At 31.8% G+C, this 26859-nt stretch overlaps 2 protein-coding genes, 1 non-coding gene and 1 pseudogene across 14 annotated transcripts in view; 2 read left to right on the top strand and 2 right to left on the bottom strand.

Moving 5' to 3' along the window:
- Positions 1 to 26859, top strand: part of RAD54B (RAD54 homolog B (S. cerevisiae)) — a 179084-nt gene that overhangs the window by 29170 nt on the left and 123055 nt on the right. For 8 of the 12 annotated variants that reach the window (XM_011384372.2, XM_011384375.2, XM_023525571.1 and 5 more), the window contains 3 exons: positions 19090 to 19284; positions 23317 to 23598; positions 26356 to 26518. In XM_011384372.2, the coding sequence (XP_011382674.1) occupies positions 19090 to 19284; positions 23317 to 23598; positions 26356 to 26518 (640 nt within the window). Of the gene's footprint in view, positions 1 to 5294; positions 5366 to 6374; positions 6425 to 19089; positions 19285 to 23316; positions 23599 to 26355; positions 26519 to 26859 lie in introns of those variants that run through there. The other 4 variants (XM_023525575.1, XM_023525573.1, XM_023525574.1 and 1 more) reach the window with 3 other exon arrangements.
- Positions 99 to 7843, top strand: FSBP (fibrinogen silencer binding protein). Its single transcript, XM_023525576.1, has 2 exons — positions 99 to 2109; positions 6375 to 7843. The coding sequence occupies exons 1-2, from the start codon at positions 1736 to 1738 to the stop codon at positions 6898 to 6900; spliced, it is 900 nt and encodes a 299-aa protein (XP_023381344.1). The 5' UTR covers positions 99 to 1735; the 3' UTR covers positions 6901 to 7843.
- Positions 5223 to 5323, bottom strand: LOC111733548 (annotated as a pseudogene).
- Positions 20280 to 20398, bottom strand: LOC111733525. Its single transcript, XR_002778016.1, has one exon. It is a non-coding gene; the product is annotated as a 5S ribosomal RNA (ribosomal RNA).

Below are 26859 nucleotides of genomic sequence, written 5' to 3' on the forward strand. Positions count from 1 at the left end.
TTATGGATGAGAATCATTTTTAGTATGTATGTCTTTGATAAATAGTGAGATTGAATGGTTTTTCATATTTTTATTAGTATTTCATTTCTTAATACAATACCTATATTACAAAAATAACAGATATTACTTAAAGATGGTATATCTTCTGTATTCTTGCTTTTCTTTGAGTACTTGTGATTCAGTTGCTGGGATGGGTCAGTCTTCAGTTTGCATTTTTGTGGACAAAAATGATTTGCATTACTATTTTCTACAATTTACTGAAGAATAAAACTGCCCTAAAAGACAATGAAAGGCTAGGACTACTAACAGTCAGATTACCTAGTAGGGTATGGCAGACAACACCTGGCATTCCACAGAACACCCAGCAATCTCACTTTTTTCCTGACAGGTGCACATTTAAAGCTTCTAGCACATTGTCTGGCTCATAGTGAGAACTCGATAAATTTAATTTGCTTCTCTTCCACTGAAAGAATGAAAACAAAGTAATTGCAAATTTATGGCATTTCTGCATAACTACAGTTCCCTGGATAGGAGCTGTATCTAGATTGACTTATGTTTTCCTTGGGCTTTGCACAGTGCTTTGGAGCGTTTTTAATGGGTGTTCATGAATTGTTTGGTTGAATGGAACTGTATTCAAGTATGTTCTAATTCATTCTATCTGGAGAAACATGTATATCGGGAAAAAGAGGCTTATTTTGCTTACGTTGTTATTTAGCATATTTTCAGACAGGGATTAGAAAAAATATTCTAATTATGCAAACTGGTGGCCTTGCAGAATGGCTAGACTAGCTGTTTCTTTTCATAGTCCAGATTTTGTGTGAGTATAGCTAAATAAAAATCCCACTCCAATGATAGCAAATGCGATTTTGTTGTGTGCAGTCTTAAGGCATGATTATGCTGTTCTCACCGTGAAATGGTGATTTTTACACATGATAAAGCAGGCTAGCATATTTACATACATTACAGATAGAATAATTCATTGCTTTAAAAATAATTTTTATCTGCTTTTTAGATTCACTGTTCGACAAAAAATTCTTTTTAAGTAACAAAAATAATACGCATTGGCTACTGGAGACTCTAAAATGAAGGAGAAGCTTAGCTTTACTGTGGAGTCTGAGCCTGGGTGTAACCTAACTAGCTAGAGGGTATGTAATTCCTGATTGACAGCAGGACCAGCGTTATGCAGATTTTGTAAGAGAGAACAGCAGCTCAGAAACAGTGATTAGGAATCACTACATTCACCATTCATATCTTTAGTTTTTAATTCTTCTGTCTCCTGGATTTGTAAACAAATTGCACCAAAACAGTTACTCTTTTGTTTTTATTACAGTGATACTGCAGTGCAGTATCAATCTATCAGCTAGGCATACATGTGTGGAAATTCGGTATTCTTACTAAATTAGCTAATTTTTAGCTGTGTTCCATGCTTATCTCTAGATCTTTGTGTATTAAATTCTATCTTGAGCTGTTCTCTTTATACACAAGTGTGTTTTGCTTGTGCCTTCCTGTCTTCTTCAGTGAGAAGCTTTATGTAGGTCAGGCTTGGCTTAAGCAGATTTCCTGAACCTGCGTCAGCTTAAGCTGGAGGAATTTTAATAAACCCTCCCCTGTAGGCGTGGGCCTAAATGAGGCTAGCCTAGTTAAGCCTGATCTTTTTCTGTGTGTGAAAAGAGCTGAGCAGAGCTGAAGGCTGCATGGTGGTTTCAGAAACTGCCTACTTAATTTGAAAAGAACAATGGTAGGAAAGGCTAGATCTTCCAATTTTACCTTATCTGAAAAGCTTGATTTGCTAAAGCTTGTGAAGCCATATGTGAAAATTCTCGAAGAACACACTAATAAACATTCAGTAATAGTGGAAAAGAATAGATGTTGGGATATCATAGCAATTAACTATAATGCAATTGGAGTAGACCGCCCTCCTCGCACAGCGCAGGGCCTACGCACCCTTTACAAAAGGCTCAAAGAATATGCCAAACAGGAGCTAATGCAGCAAAAAGAGACCCAATCAGATTTTAAAAGCAATATTTCTGAGCCAACCAAGAAAGTTATGGAGATGATTCCCCAGATTTCCAGTTTTTGCCTGGTAAGAGACAGGAACCACATTCAAAGGTAAGCTTTATTTTATTTTGTTGTGGAAAATGATGGCGCCTCCTATCTATTGGGCTCTGGCTTAGTTGTGATTGAGATATGCATAGTAAGCATCCCCACGATGGGAGTAGTGAATAGTGTCTTTGTTTTGCATTCTTAAAAAAGAAAAGTGAGGCTATACAGAATTTTTCTGCTGCATTTCATTTAAGCTACTTTTTATCTTCCCTTCCCCCTTCCCTCCTTCTGTAGTTTCTAAAAAGTAAAGGCTAGGAAGGAAAAAATGGGAAATTTGTGACATCACCTCATAAACTTTTTAAGCTTTAAAATTAAAAGATTTAATTAGCTGAGAGATACCTTTTTCTTATTTCATTTAAGATTACATTTAGTGAGAATTTTTAATTTAACATAAAGTTAGTTTTAGGAGAAATGGAACCCTTTATAAAATTGTCAGTCTACACTTACTGAATATTTTTTGAGCTAAAAACCAAATCAATAATTAAATAAACTTGTTAATGGTATTATTGTATTCATTAAGACAGTTTAAATTATTTTTCTAACTTATATCTAGAATAAATACAGGAAAAGGAATTAATCCCTAATTAGAGTTTATATTACTTCATAAAATTCAAAGTTTTTGTGTTTTTATTCATTAATGGTCTAGTTTCACTTTGATCTTGGGTCATATAGGAAAAAGTATGCTTTCACATACTGCTTTGCAAGGAAATCAAACTGAATTTTAATAGACCAATAAGAGCAAGTGGATTTTTAAAGGGTTAGAAACAGGGGGTTTTTTGGTTAAATTTATGCTCTATAATTACTGCCTGGGAATCTTCAACACTGTTATCTTACTAATTCAAATTTTAACCCCTGGCAAAGATAAAAATGGTGGTTATATTCTTTTGCACCACTCAGGGTAATTTAAAGAAATTGTAAACTTCTTGTTAGTGGAGGGGCCTTTCAAGCTAAGCTTTATAATGTGCTTTCCTATTGGTAGAAGAAGAGTCATATAAATAGAATTATTGATTACCTTTGAAATCTTGAAGAAATTAGGAGAGAAACAGGAGAATGAAACTTTTTAGCCAAACATATTTGTTATTTTGATAATTTGCTGGGATAATTTTTTGAGACCAGCTTCTCACCATATACTGCTTATTTCTAGTTGATAGCATAATGTGGACACACAGTCTATTAAATCATGAGGCCACTGCTTAAAATGTTCAGTGTGATGACAACTGATTAAATCCTAATATGCAAATGTCCAAAAAACTACAATAAGACCGTTTTATTCTGTGCTACTCATTAAAAAAAATTTCACCCTCAAACCATAGAGAAAAGTGGCTTCTGCATTACAGGTATAAACTTATCTTTTGGCTATTAAGTATAGGCTTTTATAGTTTGAAAACTACATATAGAAACTGTAGTTTTAGTTAGTTGCATATTTTTAAAATACAATGAATATAGAAGAAAAATAGTATCTATATTTTGACCATATATGTGTGTTACTCACAAACATACACACACAGTTAGTCTTTTGGGACAAAAATATTTCTCTGATAAAACGAGTTAATTGATTTATACATTTTTATACCTATTGTTTAAACAGTACAATTTTTCAGATTTTAAAGGGAAGAACATTAGAAATAAGCCTTTTAAATGCTTATGTTAGTGTCTACACTGCCATTTTCTGTTAGCATTTTCATTTAATATATTTTTATATATTTAATGTGCTTATATTTATTTGATTGGCATCATCTTGAATCTTAATAAATAATTATCTCAGTTTGTAATTATTCTATAATCTTAATTATGCTTCTGTATAAATATGCATGTTAATTTCTCCAAACTCTCCATTCTTAATAAGAAAAATCTTACTGTTTATATTATTTAATGTATTTAAAAATATACATCTATTTTGTAAGGCTACCTCTAACACATTGATTTATGTCTTTATTTTTACTTCTCTCTAATATCAAATTATATTGTTTTTGTAACCTATTTAACCCTCAAAATTCATATTTGTAAATTTTAGAAGTCCTTCTGTTTATCATTTTTTATGACTTTCTCTAAAGTATTTTTTACATAATGGCCCTACTTGTAATGTTTCAACTAAAATGGAGTAGAATATTCTATTTTTAATTTACATAGGAATATATTGTCTCTGTCTAATTGTATACTAATTTGGAATAGTAATTAGATTTTTAAAAATTTAATTTTCATCTGTGGTTTTAATCTTTTCCCATTTCAGGTTTTAGAGATGTTAATAAAAGAAAATCTTACTAATTTGAATTACATTTATATTCCATTGTTTTCTTTTTGAAAATCATAAGATGACAATAAAGATAAGAATGAAAGTGAATGAATTCATGTAATCGACAAATAGATTTTTTTATAATATACTATATATCTTATTATTTCATTTGTATGTATCCCTTATATAAATAGCTGATATTTTTGGCAGTTTAATGCCATTAGTGACATGGGAGTTTTAACTTTTTTCCCTTATGTTCTACTTGAACTTGTTCCAGCATGTAAATCATCCATGTAGAATATATTGCTAACTATGCTACTTATTTATCATTTGTTAAATGTTCTCTAGATAATATTAAGTATAGCATTTTTCCATTAATGTTCCAGTAATCTCTTTCCCTTCTATAACTTTTATTTTTGAGTTAGGCAGAAGTAAAAATAAAATAAAAATTCTCAAGAAACAAAATTATATGTTCTTAATTAACAGCTTCATGTTACACATGAAATTATTTTTTAAAAAACAGAATTTTAAGCTACATTGTATTTATGTCATAACAAATAGTTATTACAAAGATTTTTTTAATTTGAAAAGCTTTTTTACTTACTTTGCCGTTATCGTTTTACATACAGATATCACCTTGTGAATACACACACACACACACACACACACACACACACACACACATACACACATACACATACACACAAAACGCATGGCAAGATAATTCTGTTGCACATAAAATACAGATCGAATATATATTTCTTCATTTTTAAAGAACCATTTTGTTCTCCACACTTGCAAGTATAAAAATAGAATACTTTCCCAACCATACTTACGTTAGGAGTAAAACTTAGAGTTACATGTAATTTTTTCACAAATATATTTTAAAAATATGGAATGTTTCATGAATTTATGTGTTATCTTTGTGCAGGGGCCACACATTTTCTTCGTATCATTCCAATTTCAGTATATGTGCTGCGGAAGAACGCTGTCAAAATTTAAATTATGCTAAAACTGTAGAAGCCTCTGGTAGGAATGCTTATTTTATGGAAATTACATATAAATTTAATAAACTTTCAATAGATGTATATAGGCCATTTAAAAACATTGCATTAAAATGACCATTTTCTTTAATCAATCAACATATGAGGAGCAGCTACTAGGTAGTACAGTTTTATTTTATTTTTTTTAACACCTACAGTACCTGGTCTTCCTAGGTGGTCTCCCATCCAAGTACTAACCAGGCCGGACCCTGCTTAGCTTCCGAGATCAGACAGGATCCAGACAGTTCAGGGTGACATGGTGGTAGACAGTACAGTGTTATTCTAGGTGCCGGGGATACAATGGTGGATATACATGCTTGGCCTGTGAACGTTACCTGACCAGTGGTTGAAAGGGCAACTGAGTCATGTGGTTTAGGATAGGTAAGACTAAAATAAACACCATTGCATCCAAAATTGGATGTTAAGATAACCCTGATGATCAGGCATATTGAAAGCCATACAAAATCTTGATTTTTTTTTTTTTTTGACAAATACTGAAATTATTACTTCCCATAGATGGCCTTCTGTTGTCCTTCTAAAAATCTTGGACCTTGGTGATTTTTAGATCAGTCCAGGAGAGCAAAAGCAGATTGAGGGCTAAGGTATGAGGATAGCAAGGCCCAGAATGCATTAAATGGCCCTCTCTACCATTAAGGAACATCAGGCTTGTAGGAACAATTGGTGTCTGAGAGCATTAAAAATGGCTGTTCTTTTTTATTTACCTCCTTGGCCTTGTGTAGTATTTGTAATTTCTTGTCCTTTTTAGAGCCTGATTTTAAAGTTAAGGATGAGAGAGAGCTATATGCATATATTATTAAAATTCTAAACTTAGTCACTTTTCATCTGTTATTCCAAGGATTAAATATTTTTTTGTTTCATTATTTTCTTTATATTTTTAAAACTTGATAATTTAATGTGTATTAAACATGAAATTATGGTATATATTCTTGTTTTCATTTGATTTACATTTTATAATGCTTTTTTGTGTGCTATAGTGCAAACTTGGATGAGGAAGCACAGGCTGGTACCAGTTCACTACAGGTAATGTTGGATCACCATCCAGTTGCTATTACAGTAGAGGTGAAGCAAGAAGAAGACATTAAGCCCCCTCCTCCACTGGTTTTAAATTCTCAACAGAGTTATACTTTAGAGCAAAGAGAAGAACATGAATTAGTTCATGTTATGGAAAGATCTGTGTCGCCATCACTTTCCTCTGTTGATATGAGAATGACATCGTCTCCATCTTCTATACCAAGGAGAGATGATTTTTTTCAACATGAGAATGGAGGACACTTTAGGTCACAATTAGGGTATGATCCTCAGATTCTGCAAATGCTGAAAGAGGAGCATCAGATGATTTTAGAAAATCAAAAAAATTTTGGATTATATGTTCAGGAGAAGAGGGATGGATTGAAGAGAAGGCAGCAACTAGAAGAAGAGCTGCTGAGAACAAAAATTGAAGTGGAGAAGCTGAAAGCAATTCGCTTACGGCATGATCTGCCTGAATGTAATAGTTTCTAAGATGTGTTTTCAGTCTCGCAATTTGATAATTTTAATTTTGGCCAAATTACTTTCATTTGGGAATAAGCAGAATACATATGCTTAAAAAATGTTTATCTCTTATTATGAAAAAAATCTTTTTGACATTATTTTCTAATTTTTTAATTTCTTTTGAAATTTATTCATTGGTTGATGCAGTTATTTTTGTCTTCCCTCTGAAATTTTTTCTAAGAAGTCTTTATTATTGGCCTTACAAAAGATGTTTTATTTTGATTTAAGATATTACATACATAAATATTCTTTCAAAGTCCTGAATCTTCAACTTTTTAAGTTAAAGCTTTGAAATCTATAGTTCAAGATTTTTAAGTCAGTCTAATTTAGAAGCAATACTAGCGTAATAGTAGCATTTTGTCTGTATGACATTGATTTTTATGCTTTCATTTTTTGAAGGAGAAAGTCCGATGATTTTAGAGATGGTAGGTATTTGGAGATCACTTTTTCCTACCTCTTCAGTTTAGAAGGTAATGAAACTGAAGTTCAGGGAGAACTCAGTGACTTACTTGATGTAACAAAGCTATTTATGGCAGAGCAAGGACCAGCACGGAGTTTCGTTTCTCTGTAATTTTCCCCCTTGCTCTTCTGTAGAAGTAAAAATCCACTCAGATGTCCTCTGTGTTAAAAAATTGGAAGTGTTTATTTCATCAAAATTGTTTTTAAAGATTGCGAGCTTATAAAATTAGGGTGATTGTATCAGTTACCTCCACCCTCCCTCCCTTTTTTGTCCAGCAAAATAAGATATTTTTTTGGAGCTATTATGTATTTTGGCTGTAATGAATGTAAATGACATTCATTTTTAATGTCTTATTTTGAAAAAGATTTCTTAAACTGGACTTTAGGTGGTAAACACAACAGAATATACAGATGTCAAATTATAATGTACACCTGAAAATTATATAATCGTATTAACCAGTGTTACCCCAATAAACTTAATTAAAAAAAAAAGATTTCTTTCACAGTAAAAATTTTAATGAACAAAATTAAAATTTTACAGACTGAAAATAGCAAAAAGTATGTTTAAAATTTATGATATAATCTGTAATTTTTTTGGTAAATATTGCTATTTTAGTATTTGTGGAAATAAAACCTCGATTCTTAAAGCACACATGTTAAATTTAAGTTAAATCTTTAGTATGTATGTTATTTAAGGATTTCTATTTTTCCCCAGGCTTTGTTGAGGAAGAATTTTTAAGCCAATATTTAGAATGAGTTAGGTAGAATTTCAGCAGTATGGTGAAGGGATGTTTAAGTCAAAAGTGAGCAGCATGAAAAAAGGCCTAGAGAATGGGGAAAAGTGGATCAGGGTGTACAAGTACAAATACAGTGCTAAACTAGGTGATTTTATGTGAGTATAGAGGGCCAATTAGGGTAGTGGTAACTTGGGCTAGGATATCTCCCTTGTTGGGGTACCTACTGTTAAGCTCCAGCAGAAGTTTTACATGTAGGAATAAGCCAGAAACCTGCATTTTCTGTGAAATTTTCCAATTTTAAAAATGTTGCAAGTAATTCAAAATGTTTTAAAAATACTACACAGAGAAAACATGAGTGGGCCTCATTTAGCCCGTGGGCTTCCAGTTTGTGGCCTTTGGAGTAGAGCAATGGTTCGTAAAGAATAGATCCTTATCAGTAGCATCAGAATCACTTGAGAACTAGTAAATCCATACCTTTCGAAGCAGAAACTCTGGAGGTGAAGTCCCAGTCTATTTTAACAAACCCTTTAGAGATTCTGATGCAAGCTAAAGTTTGAGAACCACTGTAATCAAGTGTTTTGGAACCTATCTTCGTACCTAAATTGTACCAGGTTCTCAAAAAAAAAAAAATTGTTGAAAAAAGGAGTGGATGAAGATGAAGTTTGAGGTATATCAATTTGGAAGTTGATTGGCACCAGATTATAGATTATGTTAAAAGCTATTTTCAGGAATCAAATTTGAATATACAATGAGAAACCATTGAAGGCTTTTGATTAGGGGGATATAAATTAGAGCTTTAAATTAGTGTTTTAATAGCAGCTTTTAGGGGTGGGCATTGTAGCGAGAGGAAACTAAATCTGAAATTTAGGTTGTGGCTATAGAAATAGAAATAATAAAAATAAAAGGAACTCATGGCACTATTTTAGCTTGTTGATCGCTTAATTTTATTGACATTTTATATCTGTTATTAAATATTTTATAAAAATTGATTGAATATATAACATGACATATCCTTTTGTCAATTTCATCTTTAATCTGTGCTGTGACTTTTCTTTGAGTCTAATGAACCTTATAATTCTAATTTGAGGTAATGTTATTACAATATAATTCTAGTAAATACATTTGCAGTAGTCAGCTTTAACTTTTTGAGATTATTGAAAGCAAATTACTATATATAATATAATTCATATTACGATCTCAGCATGCTACTACTTAGAATTGATGATGAATGTTCAATTTGAATGTTTACTGTGTAGCTAAATCAGAGTTTCTGAAGTGTGTTCTGTTGAACATTAATTCTGTGAGATGTTTATAGCAAAGAGTCCTGTGTTCAGAAAAGTACAGCGTACATAATTTTTGGTGAGTAGGTTCTAAAAATCAGTGTGGAAGGTAAAAATGTATATACAAAATTGCCCTTAAATTCTGTTGCTGCTCATAAAATAGTTGTAAACATATTCTGCTATGGTCAGATTGTTCTCCAGCATTGTTCAAGATTGCTGTTTCTTTGGTTATGTTGGGTGACAAATTTGTTAGCATTTAGGGACTGATAAAAATAAAAAAATTCTCATTTTTTACGTATTTTTAAATACCAGAATCACACTCATTGCGGTGAGTTTACTGTACTAGTTTTTTCGAGTCAGACCTGTATAATTTCAATTTGCAGGAATTTAAATGCTTACATTTCTGCTCCATTGTATAACCACCTTTCCAACCATTACACTATAATTAGCATAGTATAGTTTCTGAAAGTTCTTATATAAATAAGATTAATTTGACTGTTGAACTCTTTTTGGAGATGTTATCATCTTGCAAAAAATCTTAGGGAAATTCTGAGCTACAGCTTTCTCTTTTTGTTATTGCGACTTCTGAGTTTTTCAACTACTTACCAGCTTATATTAGCATTTTTTGCTGAGGACGAGTTTTACTAAGGGGAATGTATAGGGGTAAATTCTGCTAGTACCAATGGAATAGAAGCCACCAGACATCCTGTATGCTGTAGAGAACTGTTTGGGGCCATGAACTCTGCCTATGAAATATAATGCTAGTGGGAAAACATAGAGAAGAGTGATTTTATTTTTAAAATATAGACTTGATTCTGTAGAAATGTATTAAATTTGAAAAATATCTTAAGTCAAAATATTATTTCATTCAATATATTCGTACTTTAAATACTGGGTAGGTTATTTTTGCCACCTTCCTATCTTTTTTTATTCATGTGAACTTAAATGGTACATTGTTATTTTTACAACTTGTGATTTTTTACACTAGGTATGATTTATAATGGCACCATGAAAAAGATAATGAAGCTCTTCCATTTCTAAAGATGCCAGCAGATTTCTTAAAATATTCAAATCAAGTACTTTTATGTATAATGAAACATCGACTCTGTGTTTTCATTTTTGAAAGTCACTCTATCCTGTTGCATCTTCTATGAAAATGTTTAAAATATGAATTTTTTTCATGTGCCTTTTAGAAAGTCAAATTATTATTAGACATGTTTAAATAATTTAGAGCGTGATAAAATGTATTTAATATACACTGTAAATGATGGTGGTTAAATGTTTTGTTAATACATATTCTTTTAAATACAAGGTTAAACATCGTACTGATTTGTGTATTCTTTATGTGCCATAAGACAAATAATTCAGTACTATTGAGGTAAAATTTTATGATGAGGCAGAATTGAATAAATTTATTTAGGTGATTGTGTTTTAGTAGATACCAAATGTACCATGTCTAAATATCATAATACATTTTTTCAAGTGTTAAGATCAATAATTCTCAAAATCAATGAAATATTTGATAGTAAATTTGACTAAATACTTAAAAATAATTAGACAAAATATGGTTGCAATACTTAAATACAAAAGAAGAAATTCTTAAAGTATGCAACCTAATTAATCAGTAACAGTTATGCTAAATCTTTGTATGATTTTGAGAAATTGGTTCAATATATTTTTATATATCTTTTAAATTATTTGATTAAAAACAGTAGCTATAATTTGAATTTATATTATTTTTAGTTTTCAATTGCTTTGTAAATAGTGGAAAGCAAAATAAAAGTACCACCCAATTCATCCTAAACAATTTAAATTAAAATGGATATAGCATTAGACTTATACTTTGTTAGTAGGTTTTTCATGTTTTAAAATTATGTGTGAATTCAAACATATAGAAAAAGTCAAAAGCATTTTACAGTAAACATTGAAATGCCTGTCACCTAAATTTTGCAGTTAATGTTTTTCTTTATCATATATTTATCCTTCTACCTATCCATCAATTCATTCTTTGAAAAAAGCTTATTTTAAAACAAGTTGTAGAATTAGAATACTTCTAAACATGTCAGCATGAGTATTATGAACTGGTGTCACTATTTGTGTGTGTGTGTGTGTGTGTGTGTGTGTGTGTTTTAAGTAAGATTTGCAAACAGTGAAATACACAAACCTTAAATGATGAGTTTTGACAGATGACTACACCTGTGTAGCTTAAATCTCTCTCAAATTCAGAACATTATCATCACACTGGAAAGTTCTGTCCTACCCCTTCCTGATTCTCTGTTATGCCTGTTCTAGAACTTCAGTAATTGGAATCATATAATGTATACCCTTTGTTTTCTTTCATCCATCTTAACATTTTTAATATTCATGTTTATCTTATCAGTAGTTCATTGCTTTTTGTTGCTGAGAAGTATTGCATTGTATAAATGTACCTCAGTTTGTTTATTCATTATCTTTTGATGGACTTGTGGGCTATTTCCAGATTTTGGCTATACTGTATAAAGATTCTATGAATATTCTTGTATCAATTCGTTATGGACATAATGCTGGATTAGGAAAGTTATATGGTTAACTTTTGAAGAAACTCTGATATCTTTTCCCAAAGTGATTGTACCATTTAAACTTTCATTAACATGTAATTTTTTTTTTAAATAAAGCTTTGAATGTTCAATGATCGGAATGTCAGAATGGAAATTGATGAATAACTTTTACGGCATTTAAATTAATTAAAAATGCTGAGCATATAGTTTAGATATCTGGGAATATTGTAGTTTTATTGATTTTTTTTTCTGTTTTAGCACTTACTGCCTATATGCTTTGACATGAGGTATTGAGAAATATGAGGAAATGTATAGTCTCTGCCATGCTCATAAAGTATCATTCTGAAAATGACCTTTAATGCAAAGAAATATCTAGGTTAATTTTATAGTTGACATTCAGTCTCTCTTAATGGATAAAGAAAACTGGATAATTACCAGTTTAAGGGAATTTATATATTAATGTTTGTATATTTTTATGCATATTAAAATGTACATTATGCATATTAATGCATATAAAAATTCTGGTAGGTTTTGGTCATTTTAAAACTCAAAAAATATGATCTGTAAGAGTATTTACCTTCTTTATTGAATTTGATTTTGAGACATTTTAAATTTTTTATGCTTAATTGAAAACAATGTATATTTAGAATTTTTCGAAAAGAAGGAAAGGATGATAAAGACTTGGGTTTATAGAATGTATAATTAACCTTAGAGTGACTGTGCTTATAAATCATTAAGATTATAATGTCCACTAATAATATTAAAATGATTTTATCTCCTTTTTTCAAAGTATGGTTTGAAGCATCTTCATCTTGCTGATAGGTATTCGGTTTCTTGTTTATGTAGACCATTTTTTGGTATTGATTTGGGAACTATTTTACAGGGTCAAGGAGAAAATAGATCAGAACTCAGTTTAGAAATAAAAATTACAGTTATGGTGGAATTGTTAGGGTGGTTAGTTTAGGATGTAGCAAATTAGTCAATATTTTATGTATTATAAGTAAGGTAGATACAGGAGGTTATGTTTGATATATATTTAGTTTCCAGTTGTCTTCATTCTGGAATTATTCACTCTCCCTTCTGTGCCCTGTCTTACATTTTAAGTGGGATTAAATGGGAAAGGGATAAGAGTAAGACGATGATGGTGGTAGGTAACATTTAGGAAGTACTGACTGTATGGCAAGTACTGTTCTAAGCATTTTACATATATTAGCTAATCTAAGGCCCACACAAGTCTATGAGGTAGGTATTAGTATTACATTCATTTACAGATTCTTAAACTGGCACAGAGAGGTAAGTAAACTTGTCTAGGGTCACATGGCTAGTAAGTGGCAGGCTCAAGATTCAAACCCAGCCAGATTAATTCATGCTCTTGCCCTTCTGTTCTGCAAAAGAAGGAATATATCTAAGTCTGAGAATTTTATGGTGTTTCAAAAGTATAGGTGATTCTGAATTCTCAGAATTTAATTATTGTTTTTCTATTCTACTTTATTTTGGCAGGGTTAGGGTCTTGGACAGAACAGTCACTCTTTTAGGCCCTTGGAATGCAACAGGATATTTGACTCTAGGATGTTTCTCCCAGCCATTTGAGGAAGACATTCTTTTTACCCCTGCTTTATAGCAATCCTGAGGAATTACGTTTTTCTCTTTGAAAACAGGAACACATTTTAAAAATGCAGAAAGATATTGTTAGTCTTTCATTCAGTGCACAATGACCACTACTGGAAGAAATAATGCAAAAAGAAAACTAATTGAAATGGGCTGAAATTATACACCACAACATTTTTTAGAGTGCATAAACGAATCAAAGCATCCTGTGTTTTTTGTGAATAGTAAAAACTTCTAAACTTTATCTGGGAAATTCAAAGTTAGTAAAATAACAAATAATCAACATATGACAACTATCAGTTTGTCTAAAAACTGGTAAATTTTCTTGACTGAAAATGGAGTGATACAATCTTGATAATATTTAGGTATTCAAAATTTGACTTAGCAAAAGTGCACTTTGTAGAAATGGCTAGAAAAGAAAACTCAAGTTGGCAAAACTATAATTGGTAAAATGTACAGAAAAAGATGACTGATGTTTTAAATCTTTGTTATAAAATTTACATAGGAAATAACACTGAAGCTAACAATTCATTAATGTAAAAATGGACAATAATGGAGATGAGTTCAAAGTTAATTTCTAAAGCTCTTTTCTCAGTGAAAATTTTAAGATGACTCTGTTTTAATTAAATATTTTTTCAAACATGAAATCAAAATGTATCTAGGATCAAAATGGCAGTTTGAAAAGTACCTACTGTTCTGGGAATATGGCGATGAACAACATCAAAACAGACCCTCCTCTCAGGACTTCAAAGTTTAATGTGGAAGGCTAAGGTTACATAATTTGTCACATATTTAATTGCTGAAACAATGCCCAGATAATAAGGCAACTTGATCTAGTTCGACAGTCAGAAAATTTAAACTGAAAGGGTGAGTGAGTAGAGAAGTTAATTTAGAATAGCATGTGGGAGGAAGAGAAGTAGGAGACCCTTTGGCTGGAAGTAGCATGTTTTCTTTTAAGACTATTAAGGCTAAGGTATTTTAAGCAAGAGAGGTACATGATCATATATTTAAAAATAGGTAAATATAGTAGGTATGGAAAATGGTATTAGGAATAGAGACGGCAAGAGAAGATCTCTGTAGACCTGTTGCGAAGATCCTATAATAGTATGGCAGTGCAGATCAGATGATGCTTGGTTTCTGCTTAGGATTGAGAGCAGTCTGAATCCTTTCAGGTTCTGATAAGAGTTCATTGGGCTGTGTGTTCTGGATACCCACCACTGATTTGGGCTGCATATGAACCAGTTGTTTTCTCAGGAAAAAACTGATAGTTCTGGTAGTTTATTATTTGAAGATAGTCAAGACTCACTTTCTAAGTACATAAATACTAATAATGAAGATACAAATTATCTAAATTCTAGTAGTCACAATTGATTTTCATCTTTTGGGAGATTGGTTTACCTGGCTTGGCTTGAAGATGTACAAGTTTTGTTTTTTGTTTTTTTGGGGGGAGGTGGACTTACATTTTCTTTTCTGTATAGTAAATACCATCCAGTAGAATAGCTGGTTATAGTAGGTGTATGTTTAACTTTTTAAGAGTCTGCCAAGCTGTTTCCTAAAGTAGTTGTACTGCTTTACATTACTTCCAGCAGGGTATGATATTTGCGGTGGCTTTACATCTTTGCTGATACTTGGTATGGTCAGTTATTTTGCTTTCAGTTAGTCTAGTGGGCATGTGGTGTTATTGTGTGTGTGTGTGTGACAGCTTTATTGAGATATAATTCATATACAGTCTTCCCATGTAAACAGTACAATTTATGGTTTTTAGAATATTCACAGTTATGTGCAACTATCACTACAGACAATTTTAGAATATTTTTAACACTTTAAAAATAAACCCTGTGTTTTTTAGCTTTCACACCCCACCATCTTACTTCCTACTCCCACTCTCAGCCCCCAGCCCTAAGCAACCACTCATCTACTTTATGCCTCTATAGATTTCCCTGTTCTGGACATTCCTTATGAATAGAATCATATAATATGTGGTCTTTGTGACTGGCTTCTTTTACTTAGCATAATGTTTTCAAGGTGCATCCATGTTGTATGTAGCTTATGTCAGTACTTTATTTCTTTTTATGGCCCAATACTCCATTTTATGGCTATACGACATTTAGTTTATCTTTTTTTCAGTTGAATGGACATTTGGGTTGTTTCTACCTTTGAGCCTATTATGAATAATCCTGCTATAAATGTTCATGTACAAGTTTTTGTGTGGATATTTGTTTTTATTTCTTGGGCATATACCTAGGGGTGGAACTGCTGTGTCATATGATAACTATTAATCATTTGAAGAATTGCAAGACTATTTTCTGAAGTAGCTGCACCATTTTACATTACCCCCAACAGTGTTTGAGGGTTCCAGTTTCTCCATATACTCATCACAACTGTTATTATCTGGTGATTCTAATCATCATAATATCAAAATCTTTCGATTCTAATCCCAGTAGATGTGAAGTGGATCTTGTGTTGTCAGTTTGCATTTCCCAGATGACTAATGTTAAACATCTTTTTATGTGCTTATTGGCTATTTGTATATATTCTTTCCTGAATTACCCATTCAAATCATTTGCCCATTTTTTTTTCAGTTTGATTGTTTTTTATTTTTGAACTGTAAGAATTCTTTATTCTGGATACAAATCTTTAGTCATATATATGTGTTGCGAATATTTTTATCCTGTGATGGCTTACCATTTTATTTTCCTAGTGGCATCTTTCAAAAAGCAAAATTTTAATAAAATTCAGTTTATAGTTTTTGTTTCTTATGCTTTGCCTACTTCAAGTTTACAGATACAATTGACCCTTGAATATGCATTAGGGTTGGCAGCTGAAAATCGTGTACTTTTGACTCCCCCAAAACTTTACTAAAAACCTACTATTGACTAAAAGCCTTACAGATAACACAAATAGTTGATTAACTTATTTTATGTGTTATATGTATTTTTGCTGTATTCTTACAGTAAAGTAAGCTAGAGAAAAGAAAATGTTATTAGGAAAATTGTAAAGAGAAAATACATTTACAGTATTTATTGAAAAAAAAAAAACCTATGTATAAGTGGACCCACGCAGTTTAAACCTGTGCTATTCAAGGGTCAACAGTATTTTCTCCTATGTTTTCTTGTACAAATTTGTAGTTTTAGGCTTTACATTTAGGTCTATGGTCTATTTTCAGTTAAAATTTATACATGGGTGAGTTAATTTTTTTCCATATGGATATGGAACATTTGTTGATTCAGCAACATTTGTTGAAAAGACTTTCTTTTCCTTATTGAATTTGCTTCACCAGCTTTAGGGAAAATCAATTGTTCATACACATGTGAGTTTCTTTTTGGCCCACTATATTCTGTTATATTGATATGTATGTCTTTTTTTTTTTTTTTTTTTTTTTTTTTTGCCGATACCAAGCCATATTGATTGTTGTAGTGTGATAGCAAACCTTGAAATCTGGTGGCATAACTCCTCTAACTTTGTTCTTTTAAAAAATTGTTTAGGTTATTCTAGGTCCTTTATGTTTCATATAAAGTTTAGAATCAACTTGTCAATTTCAACCCAAAGCATCCTGGGATTTGATTGGTATTATGTTGAATATAAAAATCATTTTGGGGAGAATTTTTTAAAATTAAAAATTTTAATCTATGAAGTTGGACCTCTATTTAGATTTGTTAATTTCTTTCAGCACAGCTTTTTAATTTTCAGTGTAGAGTGCTTAGATACCTTTTGTTAGATTTTCCTAAGTATTTTATATGTTTTTTTCTTTTTGGAGCTACTATAAATGGACTTTAAAAAATTTTATTTTCCAATTATTTCTTGCTAGTATGTATGTATAACTGATTTTTCAAATATGAACCTTGCAACTTGTGACCCTGCTAAATTCATTTTATTAGTTCTGGTCATTTTGTTTTTAGATTCCCTGGAGATTTCTCTGTAAACAATCTAATAAACATCTGCACATAGTTACAGTTGTACTTCTTTCTGATCTTTATGTTTGTTGTTTTTATTGCCCTATTGCAATGGCTAGGACATCCAGGACCATGTTGAATAGAAAAGATAAAAATGGGCATCTTTGTCTTATTTTTGATATCAGTGTTTTTTCTTTTTCTATTTAAGTGGTACATTTTAAAAGGTAAAGTAATTATTTAGATTTTGTTTTGTAAATTCTGTTGTTTTGATAGCTTCCTGGGTCAAATGTGTATTTGGTAAGAGACATAGTGAATGGAGAAATGAGATTTTACTGTATTTAACTAGACTGCCTTTTATCTAGCCACTTAAAATCTAGCATACAAATTAGGTGAGAAGCAAGAACTGGGACTCAGTATAAGAGTGGTCTATATTTCTCATGGGGGAGCTGGTGTTTTAACTGTAGCTGCAAAGGGAAAAAGACAGGAGGTAAGACAGGGCAGGAGGAGATTTTGTTTGTAATGTAAAGTGTACTTTGAATTAATACATAAATTATAGTGTTTCTGCTTCAAAACACTATATGTATATGATATTTTAGAATACCATTCCACCTATTCTGTTATTTTTTGTTTTGTTTTATTGTGTTTTTTTAAAGTTGACATAATTTAAATGCAGTAAAATGTAGTTTTAAAATTATCAATCATTATTTTTGTTAATTGTATACATTCATGCAGCTACCACTCAGAACAAGTGCTCTCTTGTCCTTTTCCAGTCAACCCTCAACTCCAAGAGGGAGCAACCACTTTTTGGTTTCTAGTATCAAAATTAGTTTCCCTGTTTCACAGTTGCTGGAGAATTTTCTGTGTGAAGACTGTATGTATATGTGGGGTATTTTGTTTGGTTTGGGAATTTTTTTGTTTTTGATTGAGTTACAATTGACATAACATTATACTAGTTTCAGGTGTACAATGTGATATTTCATATATATTGTGAAATGATCACCACAGTAAGTCTAGTTAACATCGGATATGTTTTTATAAGATGATTCTAGAAATGTTTTCAAGAAAAGTACAGGCCTTTGTAAGAAGGAACTTTTTATTTTCTGATCATATACTACTGAATTATTAGAATCAGTGACCCAGCCTGATTACTCCCTAGCTCACACACAAAAGTATTTTAATGAAATTTAGTCTCATTCCCACTTTGCTGTTTTATATTTTTTCTTATTTTAAAAAAAACTATAGGTTTTTCTTTCAGAAATCTCCATGATCTTTTTTTAGTTTTCTTGACTTGTGTCACTGTTAATTAAATCACTTGTTTAAAACATATGATTTTAGATATTTTCCCATTGATGTTGAAATATTATTTTTAATTCCTAGAGTCTTGAAAATTTTGCAGTGATTATTATGTTATTTTCCTTCAACTGAGCATGTGACTTTGAGATAAATTTACGTTCATTGTACTCATGGTAATGCTAGCACCTGATATTTGAAATTCTCGGTTTATAAAATGCTAACATGATATGATCAAATATTCCTTCATACTTCTTAATACAATCTGATTTTCTTGTGTTTATATTTGTTTGAACCTTTTAAATAGTAAAGTGATCTTTAATAATGGGTTTTTTATTTTATTTTTCTATTCTAGTTCATTCATCCCCTAAAGAAATTACAGTGTCTAAGGGACAAGAAGTGGAACCTGAGAATCTAGTTAAATATTTCAATGTCATTTGGCGTAAGGCTTCAAAGAAAAAACACAAAAAGTGGGAAGGTGATGCTGTTCTTATTGTCAAAGGAAAGTCATTTACATTAAAGGACTTGGAAGGCAAAGACATTGGAAGAGGTATTGTGATGTCACCTAATGTTTATGATTTGGGCTAAAATTAGTGTGTATCTCCGGTTGTATAATTGAAATATAATTGGGCTTTATAAAGGGATAGATTAAGGTGTTCTTTAATTGACTTATGTCTAAATTATTTCATAAACATAGAATTTTATCTCAATATTTAGTCTGATGGTCTTATGTATACCAGCTCAGTGAGGCAGATCCCATCTCATGATTTCATTTTCTCTAAAAAGCAAATGTTGGCCAGGTATATACAGTAAGACATTTTTCTGAGATTAAACAGTTTATCTTAGTGTACTTTTTTCCCGTCAAAAAGTTGATATCAGGAGTGGGATAATAGCTTATTTTACTACTGTCCAGTAAAATTTTGAAAAAAGCAGAGTTAGGCATGACCTAGATTAATACATTTAAATTGGAGGTTATCATTATCATGTTGCCAGCACAATTTGTTCTAATACAAGTTAGCCCACAGAATCCAGAATTCAGAAAACCATGGGTTTTTGCATAGTCTCTTACTGTTCGATTTTGAGTGTGACCCATAATTATAAAAACTGTTCTACATGTTTATTCATTCATGTAAAATTTTCATAGTTTATAGTTTTCAGTAACTTACGTAAACATTCAAAGATGGCTATTATTTATAGTTTAGTAGGGACAGGCCAATATAATCGATAATTAGGAAGCAATAAGATAATTGTTTCAATGAGAATTTTGCTAAGTGCAATAGGATCAGAGAAGAGCCATGTAAGTCTGTCTAGTAACTTCACAGGAGTTACTGTGTAAGGTAATATTTGAAGGATGAAAAAATAGTTTTGTGTAGGGACATATGAGAAAGGGGCATATACAGGAGGAAATAGCATATGCAAAGGCACAAAGACAGGAGAGAAAAGTTGTTCAGGGCTTCAGGAACATAGTAAATGAAGGACCGTGACAGCGACAAGAGTTGAGGCTGAACTGAATTATCTGCAACATATTTTTTTTTTTTTTTAAAACGCCTACAGCACCGGGTATTCCTAGGTGGTCTCCCATCCAAGTACTAACCAGGCCCGACCCTGCTTAGCTTCCGAGATCAGACGAGATCCGGTACATTCAGGGTGGCATGGCCATAGACTAGATTTTTTTAATTATAAAAATATTAAACAGCTATTTACCATATCATGTTCAGTGTTTAGAGAAATTAAAAAGAAAAATTACAGCGCACATTGCGTGTCGTTGGTTAAGGTTGATAGGAGCTAGATTTTTGCAGAACTCGTTCATGCCTACTAAGTAAGATTTCATTTTAAAGCCAACTGGAGAGGTAAAAATTATCAAAATTACCCTGGAACATCTCTTACCCATAAATTATAGTATATGTGGTTTTATGTATGTATAGTTTATTATAAAAAGATCTTTCAGTTGCAAGTAGCAAAAAATGCAAATTAGATTTATAACAGTGTTATAACCCTGACTACACAAGTAGAATCACCTAAGATGCTTTTAAAAAATGCCAGTGCTAAGTAAGTAACCTCTGAGGCTGTGATTTTTTTGTCCTGGATGGTGGGGAGAGGGACTGGGCATAAATGTATTTTAGGTTTCCAGGTGATTTTAAATCCAGCAGGAGTTGAGAACCACTGATTTAAATATTAAAGGAGATTTTACCAGTTTTCAAAATGAAAACAGCCTAACATAAGACTTGGTCACTTAATAATAATAATAATAATAATAATAATAATAATAATAAATGTATCAATGTGGAGTTAGTTTTACAAGTTTTTGCCTGTAATGCAGGCAGTTTTTCTTCTAAATAAATTGGTTATATAGTATTTAAATACTGTTATTGTAAGGATAGAGCCTAAGGGCTGGAGTGCTGAAATTGCTGATAGCTTGTGATAATGTAGTCAAACTCAGTTGGCCATCATTACACAATACCCAGAAAACAATGTGGGAAATGAAGTTCAAGAGTTTTCAGAAAAGTTTTCGAGAGATTTAGAGATGTTTAAGAAAATTATCACTGGATCAGCATGAAATGAGAGATCCTAGAGTTACACAGATTTTTGAAAATGCCTCAAAATTAAATTAATTCTTGTCTCCTATTTTCATATAAAACTAAGATTAACAGTACAATGGGCCCTCTGTATTCACGGGTTTCGTATCTCTGGATCCAACCAATCTTGGATTGAAAAAAAAAAATCCCAGGAAGTGCTAAAAAGCAGAATTTACCACATGCTGAGCAGTGTGCTGAATCCACGTGAATGAAGTGATGTGTAACCTATATGCAAATACTACACCATTTTATAAGGGACTTGATCATCCACAGATTTTGGTATCTTAGAACAAATTTCCTGTGGATACCGAGGGCTGACTATAATTGGATTGTACAGTAGTCCCCTTTATCCTTAGTTTCACTTTTCATGGATTCAGTTACCTGCGATCAACTGTAGTTCGAAAGTATTAAGTGGAAAATACAAGAAATAAACAATTCATAAGTTTTGAGTTGTGTATTCTGAGTAGTATGACAAAATCACGTGCTATCCTCTTCTGTCCTGCTCAGGACGTGAATCATTCTTTGTCCGGCACATCCATGGTGTATATGCTACCCACACATTCATCACTTAGTAGCCCTTTCCATTGTTAAGGTATTGTAGTGCTTGTTTTCACGTAACCCTTATTATACTTAACAATGGCCCCGAAGCACAACAGTATAGGTGCTGGTGTTTCCTTTAAGTGAAAAGGCATTTTATCATCTCATGTCATCACACGAAGGGTGAGTGTGGTACAATGAGATATTTTGAGAGAGAGACCACATTCACATAAAGTTTATGACAGTATATTATAATTCTGTTTTATTACTAGTTATTATTAATCTCTTACTGTGCCTATATAAATTAAATTTTAGCATCGGTATGTATGTATGTATAGGAAAAACAATAGGTTATATAGGGTTTAGTACTATCCACAATTTTAGGTAACCACTAGGGGATCTTGGAACATACCTCCATGGAAAAGGGGGGACTGCTGTATATGAAGTTAAACCTTGAATCTTGATTAATGTGGAGAGGTCAAGACTACTGTTGAATTCAGATAGTTTGAGGAATAAAGCAATGGATCTTTGGCATTTAGGAACACCAGCTAAGTAATTTCTTCCTATATCAGAACATTAAAATTAAAAAGTGCTCCATCATAAATTATTTAAGAATATATATTAGTAATAAATTGGCACAGATTGTAAGTTTTAGCCCAGTTTTAATCAGGCAAATTATAGCAATATCCAGCTAGTTTAAAAAGGTCATACTTTCTAAAATGTGTTTTATTTTTTAGAGACTTAAAAAAGTTAATGGTATACACAGTTCTTGCCTCCTGTAATCAGGAGGCAAGTAATCAGTTTTGATCAAACTGACTGACTTATTTATATTTCATCAGCACCTTACACATGGCAACAGTTAATAAACATCTGTTGAATCAATAATAATTCAAACAAGCATGATATTAAACAATATCCCACTTTCTATTCAAGAGCTAGAACTTGGACTATCAGTGGCCTCTTGCCACAACTGTGTTTTAACTTTTCTATCTCATGTGGTATGGTAATGGTTGTGGTAGCAGTTGCTTTTGTTGATAGTTCTCCTTCACATTTCCACCTGTTCCTAAGTGGAAATAGAGATGCCATGGGGTTTCTCTAGTTTGTTCACAACAAAGGAGGGTCTATGTAGCCTACTGCACTGTTTCCTTCGCTTGATTTTTTACAGAGATGGTAAAACTATAAGAGTACAATAGGCTATATTTTCAATAATAATAATTTAAAAAAACCCCTTGCTTTCTCTAAAAAGGTGAATTTTTATATCTATGTTATTATTTATTATTTCTGATTTGAGTATGTTTTGCCAAAATGATAAATTACATCTTCATTCTGGCTAATGGGTTATACAAGGCTATTTGCATTCAAAGCACAGTTTAATTTTGTACAGTTATGAAAAGGTTACTGGTATCACTAATTAAGTCATCTTAGAGTGTCAGTAAATTAAATTAACTTCCTTTGTTTTCAATTTAAAGGCACTGGATATAAATTCAAAGACTTGGAAAAGATTGAAGAAGGCCAAACAATGATGATTGGTGGAAAAGAAATAGAAGTCATGGATATAATCTCCCCAGATGATTTCAGCAGTGGCAAATGTTTTCAGCTTGGAGGAGGAAGTCCTGCTATATCAAGTTCTTCTCAAGCTGCCAACAGGTGTTTTCTTAACCCTTTAAAAAGTGTCTGTAAACCAACTTCAAAGGAAAATACACAGAGTATTTTCCAAAATTGCAAACCACGCCATGACCCATATCTACCAAGTAAGATTTAAAAAATAATTGGAATATTCTGTTTTATCTGTCCAAAGATTTTGATATGTCAATTTAAAGTTTAAATTTTCTCAAAGTTTTCAGGTGAAAGTATGTATTCTTCAATCTACAGTCTGACATAAGGGATAATGTTAATGTTGAGTGACAATATAGTTTGGAATTTATTTCATAGGTAAATGCATAATGCCAAGAATCAAAATTCTGTACCCACGTTGAAGGAAAATATGCAAACTGTATATGTATACACACATACATGTATATGATTTTGGATAAAATCTGATATCTTTAATGAGAAAAATTAGTTAATTCATGAATCAGGATTGTGTTTATACTTCTGTTTTGAGGACTGCATGTTTGATCACATTCACTAGTATATTAAATTAGTGAATGGTGAGATGTCATATAAAGAATTCAAGTTTTACTCATGAGAATTCAGTTCATTTGGTTAATTTTCACATTAATAAAACTCACATTAAAAATGAATCCTAGCTTGTTTTTGACTTAAACAAAATTTGATTATTCACCCCACAATTATTTTTTGAGTGCCTTATTTTGTTCTGGGCCCAGAGGTAAAACTGTCATCAGAGAGCTTCTCATTTAATGAGGAGATAGACAGTGAATTTGAATTATAATGTGGTGAAAAAGTTGGAGAATAAAGTAGGGCTTCTTTCATAATAGTAGTAAAGTAAAATTATATAAAGTAACATAATTATTTTCTCCTCTTGTAAGCATTATGGAAACAATTTTTGAAATAAAGGGGCCTTTGAGATCATTTAGATTAGTCATTTCACTATGCATTTGAGGAAACTGAGGCCCAGAAAGATGAACCAACTTACCTAAATTCAAATAATTCTTGGCATAATTGAGATAAAAACCCCAAAGTAAATATTCTTATCCCTGTATGAGCTTATTGAAGCTTAATTGGTGTATAGACAGTAGAAGTTGATGCTTCTGATTTTTTTTTAATCCAAAATGAATGTCCCTTCAGCTCTTTTAACAAGCTTTCTTCTCTCCTTTCTTTTCTCTTTACCTTTGTGTTACTTAATAGAGGACTGTGGGGAATTGGGAAGAATACTGTGCTTAGAATCCTAAGTTAGAATCCTGGTTTTGCCACTGAACTAACAGGTTCTTTGACCTCACTAATGTTTTGCCTCCTCATGTATAAAATGTGGGTTCTAATAACTGCCATAGAGACTTAGAGTGCCTGGTATAAACTGTATACAATAAATATTTGTTGACAGAGTGATGAAACATTTTATTGTGATAATTTATGTGTGCATGTGTGTTTGTGTGAATGAAACCCTTTGTGTAAATGGTAGTTGATTATTTTCATTTACTTATTTTTTCTTGGCAAAGGTAGAATTAGATTGTAGACTTAAAACTAAAGCATGAGAGATTTTGTTAGCCTTAAATGATGTCTCACTGAGAAGTAGTGTGGCATCTTAAAATTTGAACTGGTGTCCCACTATCATAGTGGTTTAATTCTTACCTTTCTTGAAGATGGGTGCTTTGTTAGATGACTAATGATCTTGTGGTCCTTCATGCCTGAGTACTGTATGCTCTTCATCACTATCTTTTTTCCCCTTTGTTCTTTTTAAAAGATAGAAAAAAATGAGGCCATTTTTTTTCGTTAGAAATCTACAAAGAATACACTCTTGCTTTGCTACTGAGATATAGAGGAATGCCAAGGGCTAAGTTTTCCATTTTCACTCTCTAGACCCCCACCTGCCAGGGATTAACCTCAAAAATGAGAGTTCCTTTTACTTGCTCAGGAACCTAGGAAGAGCCACAGAAAACTTTCCTCTGGGTCATTGCTAATGGTAAACATGACCAAACTTTCTTTTTTGTGACTATTTCTGCATAGATGGATATTTGTTTAATCCTCTGGAAACTTTTTCTTACCTCCCTGTCTCATCTCCTTGTCTTTCTCTTTTTTTCTTTTCATTTGTCTATTTAAAAAATCTGTTTCATTTTTTAACCATGATGTAGACATACAAATAAATTCAGAAAATGATTTTGATGAGTTTATTATATGACTTCGGATTTATTAGTTGAGACCTGCTATCTAGTTATATTTGATTTTGTAGTTTTTGGTATTTCAATAAATCTTTTAAATTGTATTAGCATATTTCTAAAAAATTACATTCTATGTTTACTTCATGCTGCTTTGCAAAGATTCAATTTGATTTTCATGAAGGTAGTAATTAACTTTAAGCAAACAATGATGGTGAAGTCAATGGAAAATTCTCAGTTCTTCTGATGAATAGGATCAATGGTTATTGTTATTGTGTACAGCACTGAAAATAAAGGGAACCTTTATGTTAACTTCAGGGAGCCTTTCCCGGAAGAGAAACTGAGCATTGGCAAGTGCATCTTGGCATAATTCCAACCTGTGCTTTCTGTTGGAAATAGTTCTCTTTGTTTCGAATACTGAACTACTAAATATTGTGGCTTAGTGAATTTCTTATTAGACAAAGTGGTTTAAGAGCACTTTGAGCACATAAAGTTTGGAAAACATTGTAATTCTTTGCATGAAATCTCACATCAATAAAGCATGAGATTTTATTTTTAAATGTTGTACCTTTGCTTAGCATTTGTGTTACTAAATTTGAATTTTTTTTTTTTTTTTTGCCACAAACGGTAACAAACAGTTCTTCTAGTTTATGAGTAATTAAAGCAAGATAATGTAGTTACTGACAGAGTGAAATTACAATTCATTTATAATTATGGTTTTACCTTTTTCTTAAGATTCCCTTGTTATGCTACGACCAGACAATAACCATCAGCGGATGTTCAATAAGAACTGTTTCCCTGTTGTGGATGTGGTGATAGATCCTCATCTTGTATATCACCTCCGGCCACATCAGAAAGAAGGAATCATATTCCTTTATGAATGTGTGATGGGAATGAGGTAGGAAAATAAATAATTTATTAAGTCTCATCTGAGTTTTGATTTAGCCTGTAACAGAACGGTTTTCTAGGAAGAATATGATATACTCTTGAGGGTACTTCTTGAATTTTAGTTAGAATGGTGACTGATACTTAATGAGTCATTTATTCCAAAAGTGGTTTTTGATGGATACCACGAGCTAGCCATGCTACTAGGAGCTGGGCATACAGGAGTCAGGACCACGATTCTCACTCATCAGTAGCTTGTAAAGTATTTGAGGAAACAAATACAGCCAACCTTAATGTGGTACAATAAGAGCTCACTAGAAGTATGATAAAAGTGTATGGGGGCAAAATGGAAGA

The sequence above is a fragment of the Pteropus vampyrus genome, unplaced genomic scaffold, assembly GCF_000151845.1.
Source record: "Pteropus vampyrus isolate Shadow unplaced genomic scaffold, Pvam_2.0 Scaffold572, whole genome shotgun sequence".
In the NCBI taxonomy this organism is placed as follows: domain Eukaryota; kingdom Metazoa; phylum Chordata; class Mammalia; order Chiroptera; family Pteropodidae; genus Pteropus; species Pteropus vampyrus.